Source organism: Ursus maritimus, unplaced genomic scaffold (assembly GCF_017311325.1).
Source record: "Ursus maritimus isolate PB19 unplaced genomic scaffold, ASM1731132v1 scaffold_24, whole genome shotgun sequence".
NCBI lineage: Eukaryota > Metazoa > Chordata > Mammalia > Carnivora > Ursidae > Ursus > Ursus maritimus.
The window spans coordinates 649,504-671,843 of NW_024424897.1; the positions used below are offsets into that span (position 1 = coordinate 649,504).

Consider the following 22,340-nt stretch of genomic DNA (forward strand, 5'->3'; position numbering starts at 1 on the left):
CGTAGCCTGTTGTCCCAGCGGCGGGAGGAGACTCAAACCACGATGAGACTTTCAGTTCCCTTTCTTGGTGGAGGCCAGCACAAGGAAATGAGGGCATTGTGATAGGTTCTGCTAGGGTGTCGGAAGCTTGAATGCCGCTGAGGGCTAACGGCTTCCGAGGACTGCGGTTTCCAGGTAGGAGGGGACAGTTGATGGTCAAGTGCTCGTTGACGCTTTGCGAGTACTGAGCTGGGCAAGTAGCCCCCGTGCAATCAGCATAACTGAGCAGAGAAGGGCCTTGCAGAGGAAAGGGCCCCGGGGGGACTGCAGACACCCCGGTGGACACAAGCTGCCTGGCTCGCAGGATGGTGAGGAGCTGGGCGCTTGTGTGCAGGCACTGGCGTGAGGACTCCATTGTGGTGTGTTCTGCCCTTCCTCAGCCCCTGTCTCTCGCGGAGAGTGGTGCACGCTCAGTCCAGGGATGTACATGCAGGTGGAGTCACGCACCAGCTCCTGCCTCCATCTGAAGAGGGCTCCGGGCATCAGGTCCTGGTCTTTGCTTGTTGGTAAGGATTTCCATATTTCCCCCCAGATTAGAAATCTAATTCAAAAGAAGATGAAAATGAAACTGTTCTCTGTTCTGTTACCCCCAAGTATAGCAATTGTTTTGTTACTTTGTATCGTTTTGGTTTTTATCCTATCTGCACAGCTTTTGCTCTACCTGCGTGTTTTTGTTTTTTTTTTTAAAGATTTTATTTATTTATTTGACAGAGATAGAGAGAGCCAGCGGGAGAGGGAACACAAGCAGGGGGAGTGGGAGAGGAAGAAGCAGGCTCATAGCGGAGGAGCCTGATGTGGGGCTCGATCCCATAACGCCGGGATCACGCCCTGAGCTGAAGGCAGACACTTAACCGCTGTGCCACCCAGGCGCCCCTCTACCTGCGTGTTTTTACAGAGGATCTGTCCTTTTTTTCACTATTTAACATCTTGACATTAATATTGTGCACGTTCTTCTGAGGTCCTGGTATTCCCCTTTTACTTGCTCTCATACACCTGGTTGCAGGTGGATGTTAGCAGCTCACGTGATGGGCCACAGTTCATTCACATTTTTCCTCTGTCCCTTTCACTGCCCATCGGAGGGTCCTGCACTGGAGGGGCAGAGGTGCTGATGGGATCGGACGAGTGAAGAGTGGTGTGGCTGTGCCTTCAGCAGCCCGTCTCTGGTCCATCTTTCCAGTGACCCTGCACGTGGCCGCCTGCCTGTTCTGCCACGTTGTGATTCTTTACGTACCTCTTGTGTTCATGCCACACCACGTGCTGTTGGGAGTAAAACCCTTGCTGTCTGGCTCCTGTCTGGCTCCCCAGTCAGCTCTGGAGCCTTGGGTAGAGGAACATATTCAGGGAATCCTGTGAATGGTTTGCCATGTTTCTGAGTGCACTTGCTGGCGGTTTCCCCCTTCTCTGAGCCTGGTGGTTTTCTGTCCCCCTGCTCCCCGCCCCCAGCCATCCCTGGCACCGGGAAGGGCCTGCTGGCCTGTGGCTCCTGGGAGGAAGGGCCCAATAGGGAGGCACTTGCTCTTTTGTCTTTGCAGGAATCTTGTCGATCGGCCTGGCTGCTGCCTACTACAGTGGAGGTGAGGTGCACCATCTCCTCCCCCCACAGTAACTTCCTGGGCCGCTTGGGAAATAGAGAAGAGAGGGAACCTGCCGTTTGTGGAGCTCACCGAGGCCCAACCTGTGGGGCCACAGGTGCCTCTGCCTCTTGGCTTGTGGGTGCAGCCCCAGCTCCGTGCACTGGTGTGTCCTTTCTAATATGCCTGTCCCATGCAGCCTGTTCTTTTCCCTGCTTGTATCTGAGGCACTTTCCCATGTCAGGACACATTCTTCAAAAAGGTGCTCTCTTGTATTTGCCTGAGACTCTGTTGCAGGCTGAGCCACACTTCCAGACACCCCTGCAAGTTCCTCCCCGTTCACTGTCACAGGGTCAGCCCTGACTCCTGTCTCCAACAGACACTGGAGGAAGAACAGAGGGCATGCAGAGCTGGCCGGGCATTTCACACATGGTTCTGCGTGACAGGCAGGGCCAGCAGTGTTGGGTGGCCCCTCCGAGCCAGGGTCAGCCAGCCCCAGAGGCCACCCTGCCCAGGGTCAGTGGGGAGGGCGCCCCCATGGCATGTCGTCCTTTGCCCCTCTGCTGCTGACCCTCACCTGGCTGCATGCTGTGTTTGCTCTTCAGATAGTCTGGGCTGGAAGCTCTTCTACGTCACGGGCTGCCTGTTCGTGGCCGTGCAGAACCTGGAGGACTGGGAGGTAAGGCAGCACAGGCGAGGACGTGAGGGTGCAGTGGGAATCAGAATCATGTGAGGCTCTGGGGCCTCACATGCCCCTTGTCCTAAACTTTAGCTTAGTGGTTTCTGGGCAGAGGAATCTTCTGAAGCTGTTTTTCTCCTGGAAACTCTTCATGACTGTTTCCACTAAAATTTTTTATTCCCTAGTGTTGCCATAGCACAGAATAGAATGAGGGCCAGTCTGTCTCGCTTGGTGACCAGCACTCCTCCCTGTGCATTGGTCGCCCTCATGGTGCTCCCGCAGGACCCTGGTGCTCTCTGACCTGCCAACTCTTGACCTCCATTCCTGTTTGATGACCTTAGCTGCCGTACTTCTCTTTTGCTTGGGGAGACCACCTGCTTTGCCGCTCCTCTTTCTCTCTATACCCCCTGGCCCCGTGCTCCCAACAGACAGGAGCCTGAGAGGGTCAGACGGCTGTAGTTGTTTGGCTCTGGCAGAGCAGCACTTGGCCGTCAGGGCTGGGGGTCTTCCAGAGTGTCTGCTCTGGCGAGTCCCAGCCCCCCTCTGGAAGTTCCGTGTGTGGCTGGCTTGCACACACAGAGGCCGGCAGCCGGGTGATCCCCTCTGGCCGGTTTTCTAGGAAGCTGTCTTCAACAAGAGCACCGGACAGGTTGTTCTGAAGACGTTCAGCTTGTACAGGAAGCTGCTGACTCTTTTCAGAGCTGGCCACGACCAAGGTGAGGTGTGCAGTGTACGGGACGTAGGGTGTGGCAGGAGGCTGGTCATTCCAGACTTGGTGGAGGGTGGTGAGTGAGACTGCAGAGACCAGGCCTGAGGCCTAGAAATGCGGTGGGTCCGAGCTGGCCCCTGGGTGACACAGGGTGCCCCTTGGACACTGCCAGGCAGCCTCTAGCTCAGTGTCCAGCCATTAGGCACCAGGAAGCAGAAAGAGCTGAGAGCACGGGTAGGCCTTCCAAGGTGACCACGGGTGTGCCAGAGGCCCCTCCTCACCCAGACGGCGCTCCCTGCACCAGCCTGTGCTGTGGTAACTGACCCGTGATGCCGTCCTCTGGAGAGTGGCCCCAACGTGGCTGTGCCCAGCACGTAGGCGGGAGGGGCAGGCAAGGAGTGGGGGTGGGGCGGGCACCACTGACCAGCCCCCACCTGCAGTGGATGTGAATGTGGAGGAGGAGAAAATCCGGTATTTCGGGAAGGGCTACGTGGTGGTGCTGCGGTTTGTGACCGGCTTCTCCCATCCCCTCACCCAGAATGGTGTCATGGGCCACCGCAGGTAAGCTCGGGCAGGTGACTTGATTGGCACAGCTGGCTGTGCCCCGCACCCCCCATCAGGCGGCCTCCACAGTGGGCTGCATGGCTGGGCCCAGGGAGGACTTGGGAGGAATGTGGCTGACTCCTTCCGCTAGGGGAATGTTGGGCGTCCCCACAGGGACAGAGGGGATGGGGACATGAGAGGTCTCCGTGAGGACAGAGGGCTGGGCAAGGGTCAGGTGAGGTGGGGACCAGAACAGGAGGCACTGTGTCCTGGAGGGGAACCCTGGGGGTGCTGGAGGTGGGTGGGTGGTCCAGCAGGAGAATGGTGTGGTCTTTCTGGCTGCCTCAGGGCAGCGGGCACCTCTTCCATGGTAACCTGCCCTTCCTCCTATTGTCGGCCTGGCCCAGTGACGTGGAAGCCATCGCCAAGCTTATTGCCACCTTCCTGGAACTGCACGGCTTGGAGAGTCCCGTGGAGCTGTCTCAGAGCAGTGACAGCGAGGCTGATGGCCCAGGAAGCCAGAGCTAATGCCCACAGAGCCCATGGCGCCCTGGTGGGCCTGATGGACCACCAGCAAATCTTCCTGCAGCACCTGGCTATGTCCGTGGCAGCCCCAGGGTGGGACCCTCAGCTATTCCGGCTGCTTACTTCCGCCCTCCGAGCAAAACCACAGGCTGGACCTTCTCTGCAGGCTCTGAGTGGCTTCCTCCTGGCATCAGATGGTTGGCCCCAGACTGGGCAGTGTGGGTGGGATGTGAAGACACACGCACCCCACTGCCCACCAGCTGTGTAGGGATTAGGTCTCTGAAATGGAAGGGATGCCCAGGTTCCCCAGGATGGGCAGGGATGGAAGGGATGGCCAGGTTCCTCCTGCAGTTGGACACCCCAGTGAGAGCAAGGCTTCAGCACGTATGTGCAGGGCCAGCAGCTGGGTCAGGCTCCAAGGATGCCAGAAGGATGCCCACACTGGTGTGTTGTCCCTGGGAATCCCAGTGGGCCCCGCCCCACATGCTGCAGCCCTTCCCTGGCTCAGCGTCCTCAGTGGTTAGAGTGTGGTGCTTGTCTAGGGTCTGCAGGGCCCAGGGTGGATGCTGAGGGTCCCACCTGGTCTGTGAACTGCAGCCACTCCCAAGGCCTCCCCAACCCACAGATAGCCCCTGTCCAGCTGGGCCTGCAGCTGGGCTTTCACGGGGTGGGAGGCCTCATGCAGGGCCTAGACCAGGGCGGCTCTCTTAGGAACCCAGGCAGGCTGTGGGGCCCAGGGCTGCTGCAGCAGCCCCCACACAGGTGGGGCAGCGAGGGTACCTCTGAGCGGGTGCTCAGGAGCTGTGCCTAGGAATGGCTGGGGAGCAGGGAGCACTGCGTGAGGAGGGCAGCCCCCTTCTTAGCAGAGGGGGATGCAGTCATCTACACATGCCAAAGTTGGGTTTTTAAGTGGTAAAATCTGAACCTTTTTCTAAAATAAAGTATGAAATGCTGTAACTGGTTCCTGGGGTGATCATTCCGACTGGAGGATGCCCTGGGTTGTGGAGGGATTGGTTTGGCCGGTTCCCCTCCACCTTTGCTGGGCCCCCAGGGTGAGGAGTGTCTCGGGACCACAATGTGGGCCTGACTGTTGCTGGCTGGACCCACGGTAGTAGCAACGTCTGATTCCCACTAGCATGAGCTCTAGCTCCCACTCTCCTTTTTATTTCAAGCCAACAAGTTCTATGTGCGGGTCAGTAAGCAGGCCTCGGTGTGTGTCTTCCTTGGACATTTCCCACTCGTCTTTCCCAGCGAGAACCGTCTGCCCCGTGGGTGCGGCCTGTAGCAGGTGGTGCCAGGTACAGTGGGAGGCAGGCACTGGGCCGGATGCAGCTGGACAGGGGTGTCTGGCCACCCCTGCTCAGGGGTCCTGACCCACGTATGGGCTGGGGCTGGCTGCCTCTCTCAGGTCCTGCAGCAAACCCTGTAGCCGCCTCAGGCTGGGCTGCACATTCTCCTCCAGCCACTCCTCCACGGCGTCGGGGTAGAAGACGCGATGCAGGGCGGCCTCCAGCTCCTGCACCACGGTGCTCCACCTGGCCAGGAGGCTGAGCACCACAGCCAGCGGTGAGCCCGGCGGGTGGGCACCCCTGGGTGGCAGCTCACAGCCTAGGCACTACACTCATATCCTGAATGACCCCACAGGTAGTACGGTTCTGTGCCTCAGTTTACCCATGCATAAAACAGGGCTGTGCGTGCCCACCTCACAGGATGGCTGGGAATAAGTGGGTCATTATGTTTTAACATCTGAAACTGGAGTGTTCTTTACAACTGGCTGGCAGGGTTTGTCTTTGTGCGTGAAGCTGTCACCGTCTGACAGCGTCTTCCACTCAGTGGGGAGCTGTGAGCCAGGAGAGCAGCAGGGAGGGCCGGCCAGCCAGGATGAGCCCCGGACCCTGCCCGAGGCATTCGGTGACCCCTCACACTTTTAGGCTAGGAATGGCCTGGCTTCTCTAATGCTTACAGCTCAACTGATTCAGTGAAGTTGATCACCTAGGAATTCATAGCTGCACTACCTAGAAAGCTTGTCTGGGTTCAAAGCCAGTAGCCACAGAGAACGTACGGCCCCGGGGTTGGCACCGCCAGGAGGGGCCAACTAACCTGAGCGCCTGGGGCTGGATGTGCTGGACCATGACCGGGTGGATGAGCCTCCGCCTGCGGTGGTAGGGGCTGAACCAGCCGGTCACGTACCTGGGGCGGGGGGAGACCACGCACACGGTGGGCCCACTGCTGCTAGCAGGGCAGCCTCCGTGTGGTTTTAAGACGATGCCTTTGAAAAAACTTAGTCTGGTAGAAATTTTTAAAAGTTGGTTCCCCCCAGAAAGTCTTTGTATAGGACAGGCCACCCTCACCCTGTCCTGTTGGGAGTGCGGGGTGGGGCGCAGCCCCGTGCCCACTCACCTGTCCCTCTCCAGCAGCGCGTCCACGGAGCTGCGCAGGTGGAGGCCGACGTGAGTGACGAGGGCCAGGATGTCGCTGCCAGGGAAGGTGCCGGCCCCCTCACTGCACAGAGAGCCGCTGTGCTGAGATGGGGGTCCAAATGTGAGGGGAGAGGCAGGGCTGGGGGTGGGGAGTTACCTTATGAAATCAGTTATTTCTAGGTTTGAAATCCCGAGAAAGTTCTCCACTTTTGCTTTAACATCTTCAGCAAAACCTCCTGCAACCAAACGCAGACGGAGGTGGTCAGAGGGCCTCTGGAGAGAGAGGCCTGGTGAGCAAGACCAGCGTCCAGCTTCAAGGAGGTGCCGTCGGGGGCATCAGGTGCTCGGCTCCGTGCCGCCTGCCCTCCTGCCGCCTGAGAAGAGCAGGGGACCGTACCGTGTAGGAGTGACTGCAGGCAGACGGCCAGGGACGGGATTCCCACGGGCAGCAACTCGCACAGCACGGAGAAGTGGTCGTACCTAAGTCCACGGGAGAGGGCCACTCAGCTCCGCGCACAGCAGATGCTCGCACGCTCTCCCGGGTACACAGGACAGGCCTCGAGACACTCCTGCAGAGCTGGCTGCTGCCGCTGGAAATGTCCCACCCAGAGGCCCTGCCTGGGGCTTACTGCTCTGTGCTCGGCACCGTGAAATCCTTAGTAAGTTCTCTGACTCTGCTTTGGGAGACCTGAGGGTCAGCAAGGCCTGGGCAGGGGCCTCCAGCTGCCTTCCCCTCTGCTCTCCCAATCGCAGGCATGGACCTGTGGCTAGGACTTGGCCAGGAGCAGGGGTTCACTTGCAGCTCTACTTTTCAAATGGTGTGAAATCCCAACAGACGAAATCTGTCCTCATGACCGCCGTACGTGAGACAAGTTATCTGTGGCTCTGCAGGCGAGGCTGCTGACGGTGCAGAGGTGCACGGGGGCCAGGAGGACCAGAGTGTGTCGTGGCCCTGGACACCCTGAGTGGCGTCCCCTCTGCAGAGTTTGGGGGACGGGGATGTTAGGAACCCAGGCTCTTCCCCTCTTAGGAGCACCGGCCCCTTCCCAGGAAGGGCTGAGGCCCAGAGTGGACAAACCAAGGAGGGGTGGTCTGTCCCGGACAGCCAGAGCTGCTGGGACACTCCTGGGCTGGTCGGCCCGAGACCTGCCCCGGGGCCTGCGTGGCCTTACCTCTGCCAGCCAGTGAGGACGATGCCCTGCAGCATGTCCGAGGGCCCGCTGGCCGCCACCCGCAGCCACTGCATGTTGTTTCTGAGGTGGTGCTCAGTGGGGGTCAGGGCCTGGCTCGCCCCTGTGGCCCCCTTGAAGGCGCTGGCAGCCCACAGCCGGAGAAAACCACACTTCCGGTACTTTTCCATGAGAAGAGCTAGGCAAGAAAGTGAGCGGTGTGATGGGCCTGGGTTGTCCCAGACGGACACTGCGCTTGTCCAGACAAGACAGCAGGGGCCCACAGCCGCTGGGGCTAGTCCGGGCAGACTGAAATCCCAGGAGAGAAGGGATGCCTGCCGTGTGCAGGTGGCCCGTAGCCCACCTGCTCGTTACGAAACTAGCAGACAGAACAGGACATCTCGTGAGTGACCCGGGACAGGATGTGTGCTGGGGGGCTCCGCGGTTGGCCACGGCTCACTCAGGGAGGGGCCTACAGGGAAGCTGAGGCAGCTGGCAGGATCCTGATGAACCAAGGGACTGAGACCCCTGCACACCTCCAGCTGGGCAGTCAGGGCTCCAGGGTCTCAGGGGCCGTGGCCAGGGTACTGACCTTTGCCGTGGATGTCCAGGTCGGCCCCGTAGTCCCAGAGCACAGGCTCCACCAGCTGCGGCACCCCCGATGCTGGGGGCGGAGAGCGGCTGTGAGCCGAGAGCCGTCTGGACACACCCCCGCAGCCCCCAGTCCTGGCGTTACGACAGAGCGCGGCTGACTTGTTTAGGGCGCCTGGGCTTTAAGTACAGACTCGACACAGCTGTGTTTTTGATGGTAATGTTGCAACCATGAAATCGGCCAACTTTGAGAGTGCTGTGAAAAGTGAGCCCCCAGGCCAGGGGTCTCAGCACTTCCCGTGAGGGGAAACGCTCTGCATGCCTGCTGCGGTGGGACTGCCGGGGCCGCGTGTGGCAGGGGCACACTACTACTTGTATTTGATTCTAACTAATCTTAGGAGAACCAAATGGCCACATGTGGGTTGGGGCTGCCTCGAGGACACCCCAGCCTTGCAGAGGCTGGGACAGTGGCCAGACTCTGGGCTGGGGCTCTGAGTGGACCATGGGGTATGTCTCTGGTCTCACCCCAGAGCCTCAGACAGGGTGAGCCCTGGGGGAGGCTAGAGGGGCTGCTACTTTCCTTGGCCAGCAGCCAGCATGAGCTTCAGCCACGGCCCCTGCAGGACTGGCCACAGGGTCCTGTGGGGCCAAGGCGGCCAGAAGCACCGACACTCAAGGCCCGGTAAGACCCTTTCACCCCCATCCCCCTCCTCCTGCTGGCCATCACGGTCCCGTGGCTACTCTTGGGTTCAGACCTACCACTTTGCGCTCCTCTAAGACTCACAAATGCCTTCTGGGGGAATGGCGTTTTTGTGTGAGAAAGTTTGGAGACTGGCTCTAAGGGGGTAGCTTGGAGTGAGAGCTCTGGGGCAGGGATCCCAGGGTCTGCCCCCAGCAGCCGCTCGCCTCCTCACTCCCGGCACCAGAGGCCTGGGGGGTGCACCTGCCGACCTGAGAGCTGGTCCTCGGGGATGGCCCGCAGCATGTCATCCCACACCAGGGGCCTCGTGGTGGGGTGCCGGGCCAGCACGTGGCAGGCCACCGCCTTTATGTGGGACAGACACAGCCTTGCTTTGGTGTTATGCTCCTGCTGCAGCCACTGTCTTGAGGCCTCGCCCTCTCCAAGGTAATAGACCTGGAAAAAAGCACAGGACAGGTTTGCCCCTGGATTGCCCGGCCTCACCGTGGACACACTTGGGAGAGACCCGGCTCCGGCCGTGTCCGCCAGGATGTCAGTGGCAGCTGCCCGTGCGGAGGAGCTGGTGAAGGGGGTCTGCCTTCTTCACCGGGACCTAACTTCCACTCCAGGCTTCCTTTGAGGGTTCACAGCAGCCCAAGGGCAGAAATAACCAAGGTGTCCACCAGCCAGCGAGCAGATAAACAATGTGGGAGCTGGCTCTGCTGCTGCTGGGGTGAGGACAGCACGGCCATCTGGGTCACAGCCCAGCCCTCATCCGTCCCGCAGGGTGCGCCTTGCTGTGCTAGGCCCCATGGCTTTGCCCGGACGAGGTCACGGGTCAGCTGGGACGGACGCCCTCACTGGGGGACGTCTCCTCGGCCAGCTCTTCTCTACCCTTTGGCACATGAACTATTTTTCTATGTAAGAAAATACCCCACAAGGTGGGACAAGGAACCTTGATGTGAGGAAGAGGGGCTGCTGCAGCACAGGGAGGGACACCAGCTAGGCGAGGCTCAGGGGTGGACGCATCATCGAAGGACCCACCTCGTCACAGCCGACGTGGAGCCACCGGGCGCCCGGGTGCAGCTCCATGACCTGGCTGATCATGGCTCCCACCAGCGCCAGGGACTCCGCCTCATGGGGGTTCAGGGTGTTAGGGAAGAGTGCCACTTCTCGGAGGTGAGCGAGAGCCTTGTGCTTCAGCACGAACTGTGGAGAGACGGGAGGTGACACTGGGAGACAGAGCCTGCAGTTGAACCGAAGCAAGGGCTGGTTCGGGCTCCAGGTCACCCCAGAGGGCGCTGGTGGGCCGGGCCGAGCCAGTAGCCGGCTCATGGCCCTTCTTTCCATCAGGTCTACCGGGGGCCCAGTGAGAAAAGTAAAAGCCAGGCTCACTCACATTCCAACCGAGCTGCCACCAGCTGGAAATGTGATGGGTGACTGTGGAAAGGAGAGCCACAGAGGCGACACACCCTCTCCTCACACCCCGCTGACTGAGGGCCACACACACACACATAGCCAAGGCAGACCAGGGACTGGCTGAACTCCCAGTGCCCCCTGCCCCTGTGGCACAGCACACCGCTGCCCAGACGCTGGCTGACAACCAGCCATGGAGACAGGCATGGCCCCTAGGAAGCTGGGCCAAAAATACAAATATGAATAAAACACTAACAGAGGCATCACACAGCTGGGGGGACAGATTGCAGATTGAATGCAGGCAATTCACAACGACCGCAGGGGAAAAAGTCAGATTCTCAATAGGATCTGAAATGTCCAACTTTCAACCAAAAACCATGAGAGATGCAAATAAACTGGAAAGTGGAACCCAGACTCAGGGAAAAAGCCCGATATCAGATTTATCAGATGATTACTGCAAAAAAACTATCATGAAAATATTCCCAGAATTACAGGAAACTATAATACTGAAAAATGGGCTCCATAGCAGATGTGACATGTCAGAAGGAACAGTGATTGGGACGACAGACGGACAGGAATGACCAGTCGGAACAACAGAGAGTAAAGGCAGGAGAGAACCAAGAGCCTCAGAGACCTGGGGGTGACATGAGGCACAGCAACGTGTGTGAAGGGAACCCTGGTGGAGGGGAGAGAAGGAGCACAGAAGCACTTGAGGACATGACCCAAAACTTCATGAAAGTGAAAATAATCTACGGTTCCAAGAAGCTCAACAAAACCCAAGCAGGATAAATGGAAAGAAACTCAAACCCAGAAGTCATAACCAAACTGCTACAAGGCAAACGCAAACAGGAAGTCTTGAAAGCATCAAGGGAAGAAAGACTTAGGGAAATAATATCATAATTAAAGGCTGACATACCCTGTCCCTGGATTGGAAAATCCAACCGGATAGAGTAGATTTTTCCCAAACTGATTTACAGATTTAATATAATTTCAATCAAAATCCCACTAAGGTTTCTTTCTTTTTTTAAGATTTTATTTATTTGAGAGAGAGCAAGCATGAGCTGGGGGGAGGGGCAGAGGGAGAGAATCTCAGGCAGGCTCCCCGCTGAGCAGGGAGCCCGACACGGGGCTCAACCTCAGAACCCTGAGATCATGACCTGAGCCGGACAGATGCTTAACCAACTGAGCCACCCAGACGCCTCAATCCCAGCAAGCTTTCTTATATACGTATAAACAAACTGAGTCTAAAATATATAGAGAAAAGCAAAGGGAGCAGAATAGACAAAGAAACTCTGAAAAAGAAAAAGTTGGAGGAATCTTATTACCTGATTTTATTTAAGATTCACAGTAAAGCTGCATAATCAAGATAAGGTGGTACCAACAAAGACACAGATGCATAGGTCAACGGAACGGAGTAATTCAGAAACAGACCCTCACAAATAAGGTCAACTGAGTTTTGACAAAGGTACAAAAGCAATTCCAAATTCTAAAGAAAGGATCATCTTCCGGTAAGTGGTGTTGGCACGACTGGCCATCTCAAGCAGTCACGTACTAGACGCAAAAAACAAGGAACCTCAGTCTAAACCTCACACCTTACACAGAAATTAACTCGCCGTGGACCACAACAGCAAGTGGAAGTGTGTACGTGTAAAACTTTAGAAGGAAACAGGAAAAATCTTCGTGACCTGGTGACTGGCAGCGTTCTTAGAAATGACACCAAAAGCACAATCTATCAAAGCAAAACTGAGAAACCAGACTCATCAAAATTAGAGACTTTTGCTCTTTGAGAGACACTAAAAGAATGAAACAAAGTACAGATGGGGAGCAAATATTTGCAAACCATACATCTAACAAAAGACTTGTATCCAGAACGTCAAAAGAACTTAAGAACTCAACAGCTCAGAAGATGAAAGACGCAAAATACTTGTACAGTTGTTTCATCAAAGAGGACATCCTCATGGCGAGGAAATGCATGTAGCGATCTTCCTCCAGAAAGAACCAACCCTGAGGACACCTCGCCCTTGGCCTTCTAGCCCCCAGAACTGTCAAGACAGCATGTTTCTGTAGTTTCAAGTCACCTGGTTGAGGTCCTTTGCTGCAGTGGCTCCAGGAAACAAACCCACTCTGAGAGCAGATGGGCCCCTTGAGGAGCAGGAGTGGGGGGTTGACTGGGAGAAAGGGCCGGAGCGGCACCGTTAGGGGGACCTTCCTGCAGGTCAGGTGGTAGTTCACACAAGGCTGGAAGCAGAGGGTTGGTGGGTGCTGACCCGAGACAGAGGAGCAAAAGCAGCAGGACCACACGATGGCCCGAGGCACAGGGGTGTGAGGGGTGCAGGAACAGGGCAGAGAAGCCAGGGTCTGGGGGTCGTGGAGGACGAAGGGGAAGCAGGAGTGGACACGGCATTGTCTAGAGAGGGAGCGTGACATGAGGAGGGAGGATCCCGAGAGGAGCCATGGGGACCACCGCCATGTCCAGCGGCAGCAATGGGATGGCACGCTGCTAGAAGTGGCAGCACGCCCAGGAGTGGGGGCCGGGAGAGTGCGGGGTTTGGGAGGGAGCTGCTGGGGCTGCGGAAAGCCCAAGTCAAGTAAGACAGACCAGAACCTGTCGCTACGTCTAGTGACTGGGAGGACAGCGGGGCCCTGGAGGGACGCTCTGTGGGCTGAAGCCCATGGCGGCAGGACATGAGGAGCCCAGAGAGCACAGTAGGGCATGTCAACCAGGAAAGCTGGAGGCCTGAGCGTGGCAGACACGGCGTGGCAGGGGAAGGGGTGTGTGACTGGACGTGAAGACAGCTCCTCTGATGGAATCTGTGCTTGAACACCTGGGGGAAGGGCTGCAGACGGGCTAGCAGGTATCCCTTAGAGGAAAACACGAAACCTGCAGCCATGAAATGTTGTGTTTAATCTGCTTCCCATCTTTAGATGCAGATGTGAAAAATATTTCTGAGGATCACATAGCAGCTTGGGAAAATATTTTCAGTATTAAGTGATGAATACAAGCTAGAAAGGAAAACAACTTGACCCTCAAGGCTCCATGGGAATCAGGCATCCCCCCCACGGGCTCCTTCCCTCTGTTTCTTGGACAAGGTTGTTCTGACCTAGAGCTCCGAGCTCTTCGGCCATTTGCAAGGCAGGGGCTTCTGAGACAGAGCTGTTCCCACCTGTGGCTGGCTACTGCCTCTGTACCCCCAAGCCCCACACCTGGGCACCAGGTAACTACTGTTCCTCACACTTACCTCCATGTGTCCAAATGTCTGCACCAATGGAATGACCTCTAGCTCGTTCAGTGTAGCCAGACGTAGGATCTCTTTGATTTCAGGGGGGCTAGGACACAAAATTCACCCAAAGGTTCACACCAGCCACAGTTCACACCAGCTCCTGTTCACATACCAGTCCTGTTCACACCAGCCCAATCATACTCCAGCCTGTTCACACCAGCCCCTGTTCACTCCAGCTCCTGTTCACATTCCAGCCACTGTTCACACTCCGGCCCCTGTTCACACTCCAGCCCCTGTTCACACCAGCTCCTGTTCACACTCCGGCCCCTGTTCACGCCAGCTCCTGTTCACACTCTGGCCCCTGTTCACACTTGCACTCCTATTCATGCTCCCCCTCCCTTGTCAGGTTCTAGGGGGGACTCTCCTGGGGAAACTAGTACGGTCACTATTTCCAAAAGGCTCAAAAGATATTCCTAAGGCTTCACAGTGGGCTCCTACCCTAGAATTTGGGGAAATGATGCTCTGTTATGCCCTCAAGTAACAGTTTGCTTTTTACCAGCTATTCTTACCTAAACTCCAGAAGAAGCTGAAGTCATTTTACAAGAAACTGGGCCATACAAGAAATCATTCTAGAACAGAAGTTGGCAGATGGGCCCAAGGACAAATTCACCTGCCTGTTTTCTTATAACCATTCTTATAAGAATGGTTTCTACCGTTTAACATGGTTGAGAAAAATCAAAAGTAGAAAAATGTTTTATGACATGTGAAACTTACACGAAATCCCTATTTCAGGGCCCACAAGTAGTTTTATTGGCACTCAGCCATGGCCACTCATTGTCATTGCCATCCAAGTCTGGCTGCTCACGCCCCCCACCCGACCCCCCGACTGCTGTAACAGAGACCAGGCGGGCTGCACAGCCAACACTGACTGGCCCTTTACAGAGAAGCTAGTGACCCCTTCAACAGAGGAAATTTAAAAGAGCGGACTCATCCCTGTGGGGGTTAGTGACCTCCGTGAGTGTGCCTGAAGGTGGGAACACTCTGGGGGGCACGGATGGTACCCGGGAAGGGCTGGCGGCCTGCCCCCGCACCAGTTTTCGAACATGAATTTATCTCAAGAAGAAAGTGAGTTCCAGTTTCTGTGTGATTGTCTGAACGTCTCCTAACCAGTGCTGTGAGTGCATGGACTTCAAATAGACCTTTTCCAGCTTCACAGGAACCCTGGCACTTGCTTCCACTTAAGAACAAACAAATGAACCAAACACGCTCCCCGTAAGAAGAAAAACAGAGCAGCATGAAAAGAACGGACGCTCCGGCAACCTCACCGCAGCATTAACACCGTGGACGCACACGTGGGGCACGAACCCCTCACGCGGTTCGGACACAGAGCCGAGCCGCCCTCCAGAGCGGCCCACCAGCCGGACGTATGCTTTTTCTCACCCTCGTGAACACAGAGCATTAGAACCTTTTGAAAACCCTCCCCAATCTGACAGCCAAGATGGCCTTTCACTTGTTATAGTTCACTTTATTACTATTACAATATGCTTATTGGCCTTTTTATTTGGGGGGAATCAGCCCAAATGTCCTTTGCTCATTTTCCTTTTAGGCAGCTATTGCTTTACATGGACACCGTAACTCTGAAGCCAACTGGGGTGCACCCGTGGCCGCCACCCCTGCTTTTACTGATTCTGACCCCCCCTTTAATCTCTGCTCTCCTCGTGTGGGTCCCAACTGTAGCCTTAAAGAGCACCGTCCCCTTCCCCTTACTGCCCCTCACCTCCTCCCATCCTGCTCCCTCCCCCAAATGTTTTCAAATTCTCTCCAGTAGACGTATTTTATTTTTGTAACGAAGACATGAGTTTAAAAGCCAGAAGACGGCTGCCCCAGCACTGCCAAACCCTCGCCTCCCTGCCCACACCTCCGGGGGCCCCGCGCATCTGCTTTCTCTGTGGCTGGGGATACCTGTATGCGTGCTTGGCTCTCAGCAGCCTGAGGTGGCCCTCGTAGGGAAACATGTCTTCATACTCGAGGAGGAGCCCATTGGCGCCCAGGGCATGGAACAGAGGAAAGACCTGGGGGAACAGGGATGCTATGAGGAGGCGGTTATGTGAAGGAAGGCGACAGATGTGCCCCGTGTGGGCTGTCTTCCCGCCTGTAGACGTGGGTTGTACTTGATATTCACATTTCTCCTGGAAACACTTAACCTGGCACGCGTTGTGTGGCACCAAATCTAACCCTCAACGCCGCGAGCCGGTCACTCGGCACAGGGCGGGTCTGCACCAGTGGAGCGCCGCGGCTCAGTCTCCTGGTTCAGCGGGAGGCGGCGAGGGCTGAGGCGTGGCGGGGACTGGGCTGTTCCTGGCTGCGTTCTCGGGGCCTCCCCGCGCTCACCCCCACTTCCTCCTCTACCTTTGTTTCAAAGGATATAAGTTCCGATCCTCAAGGGTTTTCAGGACTGGTTCATGTTTACCATACAGAATTGAGAGTTTCTTCCAGTCTGATGGCAAGGCTGGGGTGGAAAAGAGACACTCTGGGTGCCACCGGAGGGGCTTCCTGCACGTATCTGAAACAGCAACCTCTCCCCGGACAAGGGTCACTGCAGGTTCCACAAGATTTTCACACTCCTGTTGATGTGTCTGTCGAAGCTTTCCTTCCCCAGGAATGTGGGGGCGTTCTGAAGCAAGCTGGATGGAAGGAGGGAAACAGCCTGGGGCTAAAGCTTCCCGTAGACAATTCATAATCCGTAGTTGACTGCAAATTACAAAAAGAGGCAGACAGACTGGGGAGGAGTGAGCTAACACAGGTCAGGCATACAGATAATGCAACATAACGGTCTTGGCATTTTCCTATTTCCTCAGCATTTTTACTTCTGGTTTGCGTCTCAGCCTCTTGTGGCTCTGACCACTGCAGCCTGTTTGGCACTTTGGCCGTTGGGGTCGATGGCGATCCTTTGTGCCATGGGTGGTGGGGAGGCTTTGGGGCCGGGCGGCCCGGGTGTCCCCAACACACACTCCAGCCCAGTGCTGGGCACGGGGCTGGGACGGAGAAGGTCCTCGCTGCAAATCCGCACAAGCGTGCTCACACACACGTGGGGCGTGATGCACTGAGCCTCCTGCATCTGTCGTCGAGACTCAACATCGTTTCACCTAATTTCTGCTTTTCCGGAATATTTCTAAGCAAATCCCAGTCAACACAACTGTTCACACATAAATACTTCAAAATATATCCCCGATGAAGATTTTTTACAAAAACACAACCACAGCACCATTATCCCACCCAACCAAATCTTTAATATCATCCATGCTCAAATTTTTCTGTGTCCAAAATCTTTTCATGTGCAGCTTGTTTGAACCCAGTCAAGGTCCATACACTGCATTGTTTGAATGGATCTTTTAAGGTTCTCTGATTTAACAGCCCCCTCTGCTTTTTTTTTTTATAAGCTTTTTTTTTTTTTAAAGATTTTTTATTTATTTATTTGACAGAGAAGAGAGACAGCCAGCGAGAGAGGGAACACAAGCAGGGGGAGTGGGAGAGGAGGAAGCAGGCTCCCAGCGGAGGAGCCCGATGTGGGGCTTGATCCCATAACGCCGGGATCACGCCCTGAGCCGAAGGCAGACGCTTAACCGCTGGGCCACCCAGGCGCCCCTGCTTTTTTAACTTGGAATTTATTTGTTGAAGAAACCAAGTCGCTTGTTTTGTATATTTTCCAAATTCTGGATTTGATGGGTGGTATTCTCAAGATGTCCTGTAGCATTGGCCTATTTCCTATTCTTGTGCGTGCTGGTGGTTAGACACGAGGTGTGATTAGATCCAGGGGTCATTCCTTTGGCAAGAATACTTCCCAGATGGTTCTAGAAATCACAAGTCTGGCTGCCTCACCGAAGTGACGTCAGGCTGGTCAGTGGGCTCAGGGGCATCAGCCAGAACCACACCTTGAACTGCCGCCTAACGGTCTCGGCCGCCGCTGACAGTACGACCCAGTGCAAGGACAGGAGCCGTGCGGTGGTGACCTTCCCATCGTGTCATTTCTGCGCTGTGCTGGAAGGACTTCCTCTCGGCGACTGTTTGGTTCCTCCAGCTCTGATGCTGCTGCGCCCTGAGCTTGTTCCAGAGTAAATTCACTCCTTGCACACTCACGAGAGCAGGCCTGTGGCTTTCACCTGAAGATCAGTTTGGTTGTACACAAAATGCTTGAGTATCTTAAATGTTGCTCCCTTGTCTTCTGTCACAAAACGCTGCTGTCAAAGTACCTGACGCGGACCTGATTACCCTTCCCTCATACGGAACTCGTACCTTGCTCCTGTGTGCAAAAGAGTTGTTCACTTTCATTTTCTTTAAAGTTGGATATATTTACTAAAAGATGCCTTAGTGTCTATCATCCTCGGTATATGGTATGCCCCCCCCCATTTTTAAAGATTTATTATTTGAGAGAGTGAGAGAGTGCATGAGTGGGGGGAGGGGCAGAGGGAGAGAGTCTCAAGCAACCTCCCCACCCAGAGCTTGGAGACTGAGTCCAGGCTCGATCCCATGACCCACGAGATCACGATCTCAGCCAAAACCAAGACCCAGGCACCTCAGGTATGCCCTTTCAATATGCAGACCCAAGAATGCTTAAATTTCAGGAACGTGTTTCTACAGTTTCTGAGCATTTGTCCTACAGCACTGCTTCTGTTCTCTTCTTTGGCGACTGCTGCAAACTGAAAACATGGCTACAATACAGGGCCTTCCTCATCAAGAGGCGGTGTCTGTTCCCAGTCTTGAATCTGGGCTGACTTTAGACTTGCTTTCCAAGAGTAACACGAGGCCCAGGAAGGCTTGCAACTTTGGTTTCCACGCTCTCAAGCACTGCCCTGCGACCGCCTATGAGAGGACAGGTGCCCAGTGGACAGCCAGCACCAACTGCTGGGCGTATGAGGCCATCTTGGACCATCAGGTGTCCTAGTTGTCAGGGGACTGCCAACACAGGAGGAAGTCCGGGGCGGACCAGCAGAACCACCCACCAGCCCACGGAAACAAAGAACGGCAAACTGTTGTCTTAAGCCTCGAGGTTTGGGGTGGTTGGCCACCCAGGAGCAGATAACTGAGGGGCTCCAGTGGCAGGTGAGCTGGACCTTCTTTGCTTATCTTCTGTATCTTTCAATTGGTCGGAATGCTTTTTATCTCTTCACATGTGACATTCTCTTTTTCTTTATTTATTTCCCAACGGTATGCGTTCCACAGTGTCTGCTCACTTCCGTTCTTCTGCTCTAGTCTGCCTTTCGGCCAGAGGCTGCCTCTGCCTCCTCTACATTCCTGCTCCCCGTGTTTGAACCCGTTCTCTGCTTTACTGTCAACGTTCCTGTCCAGCTCCCCAGGGATTCTCTCCTCAACACTGTGTTCTTAATGTGGGGCTCTGTCTTTCTAGAAGTTTCTGCAAGGTACTTCTGAGAGCCTCAGGCCTCTCCAGCATCATCTTCTGAGTCTTTTTGCACTCACTCTCGAACTGCAGCCAGTGAAACCTCTCCCCCCTTCCTCTCTTGACGGAGGACCTGTACCTACCTGTTTTCTGGGTCCTCTGGTCTTAGACCTGTCAGAATTCCTTCCTCTTTCCTCCATCACCTCCTGCAGGTTCCTAATCCCACATGGGTGATATGTCATACCACTCGCACTTTGGGACTCATGGGGATACCCTCATACCGATTTTTGTGAAGAGTGTATTAGTCTTCTTGGACTGTTTTAACAAATTGCCACAAACTGGGTGGCTAAATACAAAGAGAATTTATTCTCTTCCAGTACTAGGGTTAGAAATAAAAAATCAGGGTGTGGGCAGGGTACTGTTCTCTCTGAAGGCTCCAGGAAAGAACCCTTCCTTGCCTCCCACAGCTTCTGGTGTCGCTGGCAGTCCTGGCTTGTGGACACATCCCTCCAATCTCTGCCTCTGTCTTCACATGCTGCCCCACTGTGTCTAAAATTCTCTCTCCTTTTAAGATTATATTTATTTGACAGAGAGAGAGAGAGAGAGCGAGTGCACACAAGTAGGGGAAGCAGCGGCAGGCAGAGGGAGAAGCAGACTCCCGCTGAGCAGGGAGCCCGACATGGGGCTCAATCTCAGGACTCTGGGATCATGACCTGAGCCGAAGGCAGCTGCTTAACGACTGAGCCACCCAGGTGTCCCTAAAATTCCCTCTTTTTATAAGGACATCACTCATCGGATTAGGGCTACTCTACTCCAGTATGGCCTCATCTCACGTCGATTATAATCGCAAAAACCCTATTTCTAACTGAGGTTACATTCACAGGTAGGAGTAGTTCAGATCTGAACATTATCTTTTTGGGAGACACAATTCAGCCCAGAACAAAGAGGCTGTAGGTCTCCTTTGTTGTGTTCCCCCTCTCCCCTGCCCCCCTCTGCTATTCCAGCTGCTCTGTTTTATGAAGGGATTTGGGGGAAACTTAGAATCTACGCTGCTGCCAACATCGTCCCCTGTGTAGAACCCCACGGTTGCACTCTAAGCCTGCATTTCTGCAGAACACTGTTCACGCCTTTGAAGACCAAACCCAAGGCAAGGGAGATCATTTAGAGGGAAAGGTGCTCTTACCTCAGAGAGGTAGGAAACCTTTGGTGGAGCTCCTTTAAGGTCCAAATGAACTAATCGCATCTTAAATGGTGAAGAACCTGACATTTCACTATTTTTCATGAAGTCGTATAACGAAAGTCTCTTGTCTGGACACTTCTTCCTAGTGGGGAAATGCAAAGTTATAAACGGGCAGAAGCCCCTGTAAGCCCTTGCCCTTCCACTCCGTGCTTCCAGTCCCACACGCCCAGTTTTGCTTTATTCACTGGGAGGAAGCTCCTTTCACCAACATGAAAACGAATCAAGAAGTCTACCTCATGTCCAAATAAAGGGACTTCTGACATTTAATTACGATTGGCCCCTAAAATAGCACTGGTTTCCTCATAAGATGGCTGTGATCTATAATAACACAAATGACTGCAAATTAATTTTGTCTTAAAGACCGTCTCAAGTTGTACACACTGTGCCAGTGAACACAGTCAGGCAGACACATCGAAACGTCTTTCGCGTCCTACAATATGCTGTTTCTGTAGAAAATGTCCCTTGATTTTGTTTTACTTTCAAGAGCGTTAAAAATAATTTACATTTCTAGAGCTCAACTCTGCTTGGTTGTATGGAAGAAGAAAACTATAAAAATTTAGTTTAGGTCAGAGAAAACTGTCTAGGATTTAAAATAGACCACGATAATTTGAAAAGCAAATGAGCCACGAGTACGTCAGGGCTGACTAGCTTCTATTACAGTAAAGGAAGTGTCTGGATGACAATGAAGTAGCTGGGAAAGAGGGCAATCCCCCCCCCCAGCTATTATAAAAACATAAAGGATTAGATGAGAAAAGTGAAAGAAAATCTTTGCATATTGGTCACGTTTACAGCTCAGTAATTCAAACTACTCATTCTGTGCAAGGACTCATAAATCCCTGACCTTAAGAAGTCTATTATAAAGCAGGGAAGATAAAATAGACACACAGAAACCAGTTTGAATTAAAAAAAATTATACTCAAAACAATCTCAATGACAAAATTCTCAAGGCAATTACCTAAATTACCAGCCGATGGGTGGATGAGTTTTGTGAAAACACATTCTGAAAACTGCTTTTAAAGCTGAATTGTTTAAAAATCTTACAAACCAAATCTATTTTCCAGGGACTAGACTCACACGCTTTCAAGCTGAGAAGTGTGCACTGGAGGTGTGAACACCCCCTCATATTCAGAGAGAAACCCCGCTCCCGCTCCCGCATGGTGGCTAAGGGGAGTGCTGACATCTCACCTGGCGGTCAGTCAGTGTTTCACTTGGCGTGAGCGTGCTGCTCTCTCTGCTCTGATCCTTTCCTGCACGAAGTATACAGAGAGGAGCTTACTCCCAACACCTGGGTGGACACCCCCACGACCCCTGAAGGCGTCCGGCCCGCACTGTCTCCCCAGTGCCAGGAATGCTGGCCAGAGCTCTTCAGTCCGATGAGCGCACGAACATATCTTTTCCCCGTTTCATCAGTAAGTTACTCACCCTCTCCAGACCTACTCCTCACGATGCACCTCACCGTTCACCCCTTCGGAGGCGCAGGGAACCTGAACGGCCGGTTCAGATTTTACTGGTCATGCGCTGGACGGACAGCTCTGCAGGGAAATGGAAAGCCATCAGCCGGCAGCGGGGCCTTCGGGAGACAGGCGTGTACTGAGCACCAGCTGGTCCCGGCACCCCCAGGCGTGCGGCAGACCCCAGGGAAGGAAATGGAGACCCTGGGATAAGGGCTTGGAGACCGCAGAGAAGGCCGCAGAGACCTCGGGACCAGGGTGCGGAGGCTCCAGGAGAGGAGCTTGGCGACCCCCCAAGAAGAGCCCTGTGACCCTGGGAGGAGGACCCTGAGACCCCAAGGGAAGGGCTTGGCGATCCCTGACAAGGGCCTGGAGACCTGGGGATGGGGTCCCTGAGAGCTCCGGAGCGGGGCTTGGAGACTAGGGGAGGAGAGCGCGACGACCCACCCTCTCGGGAAAAGGGCTCGGAGACCCCGGGAGGAGGGCGCTGAGGAGGAGAGCCCAGAGACCCGGTGAAGAGCGCGCGCACTGCGGGAGAGGACGCACTTCAGACCGCAGGTTGCGAGGCTCGGCGAGTTCCGAGCGCAGAGCGGCGGGCGAGGGGCGCGCGGGCGGCGGGGTGCCCTGCGGCGTGCGCGCCCAGCTCCCCGCTCCGCCCCGCCCTGCTCGGCGTTCGGCCTCCGATTGCTCGG

General features: G+C 54.9%; 2 protein-coding genes across 6 annotated transcripts; one reads left to right on the forward strand and one right to left on the reverse strand.

Annotated features, from left to right (window-relative positions):
- Positions 1–419: 419 nt before the first annotated feature.
- Positions 420–5,020, forward strand: LOC103665836 (cytochrome b-245 chaperone 1; the record flags this gene model as incomplete). Of its 2 annotated transcripts, XM_008693882.2 has the most annotated exon segments (6): positions 420–545; positions 1,572–1,613; positions 2,216–2,289; positions 2,909–3,035; positions 3,439–3,559; positions 3,949–5,020. In XM_008693882.2, coding segments are annotated over 6 exon segments (611 nt in total), but the record flags the coding sequence as incomplete, so codon positions are not given.
- Positions 5,021–5,208: 188 nt separating this feature from the next.
- On the reverse strand, positions 5,209–22,323 carry HEXD (hexosaminidase D). 4 transcript variants are annotated; one of them, XM_008693880.2, is made up of 15 exons: positions 22,195–22,323; positions 21,620–21,729; positions 21,383–21,444; positions 20,141–20,279; positions 15,525–15,634; positions 13,581–13,668; positions 9,970–10,134; positions 9,198–9,381; positions 8,248–8,319; positions 7,659–7,854; positions 6,884–6,966; positions 6,644–6,722; positions 6,467–6,568; positions 6,167–6,256; positions 5,209–5,613 (listed from the first exon to the last, which is right to left on the reverse strand). In XM_008693880.2, the coding sequence occupies exons 4-15, from the start codon at positions 20,237–20,239 to the stop codon at positions 5,427–5,429; spliced, it is 1,455 nt and encodes a 484-aa protein (XP_008692102.1). In that variant the 5' UTR covers positions 20,240–20,279; positions 21,383–21,444; positions 21,620–21,729; positions 22,195–22,323; the 3' UTR covers positions 5,209–5,426. The 4 variants fall into 4 exon arrangements, with proteins under 4 accessions (XP_008692102.1, XP_008692103.1, XP_040495867.1 ...); XM_008693881.2 differs by lacking the exon at positions 6,167–6,256; XM_040639933.1 differs by lacking the exons at positions 21,383–21,444; positions 21,620–21,729; positions 22,195–22,323 and adding an exon at positions 15,767–16,313 and having other exon boundaries at positions 20,141–20,267.
- Between the last annotated feature and the right edge of the window lie 17 nt (positions 22,324–22,340).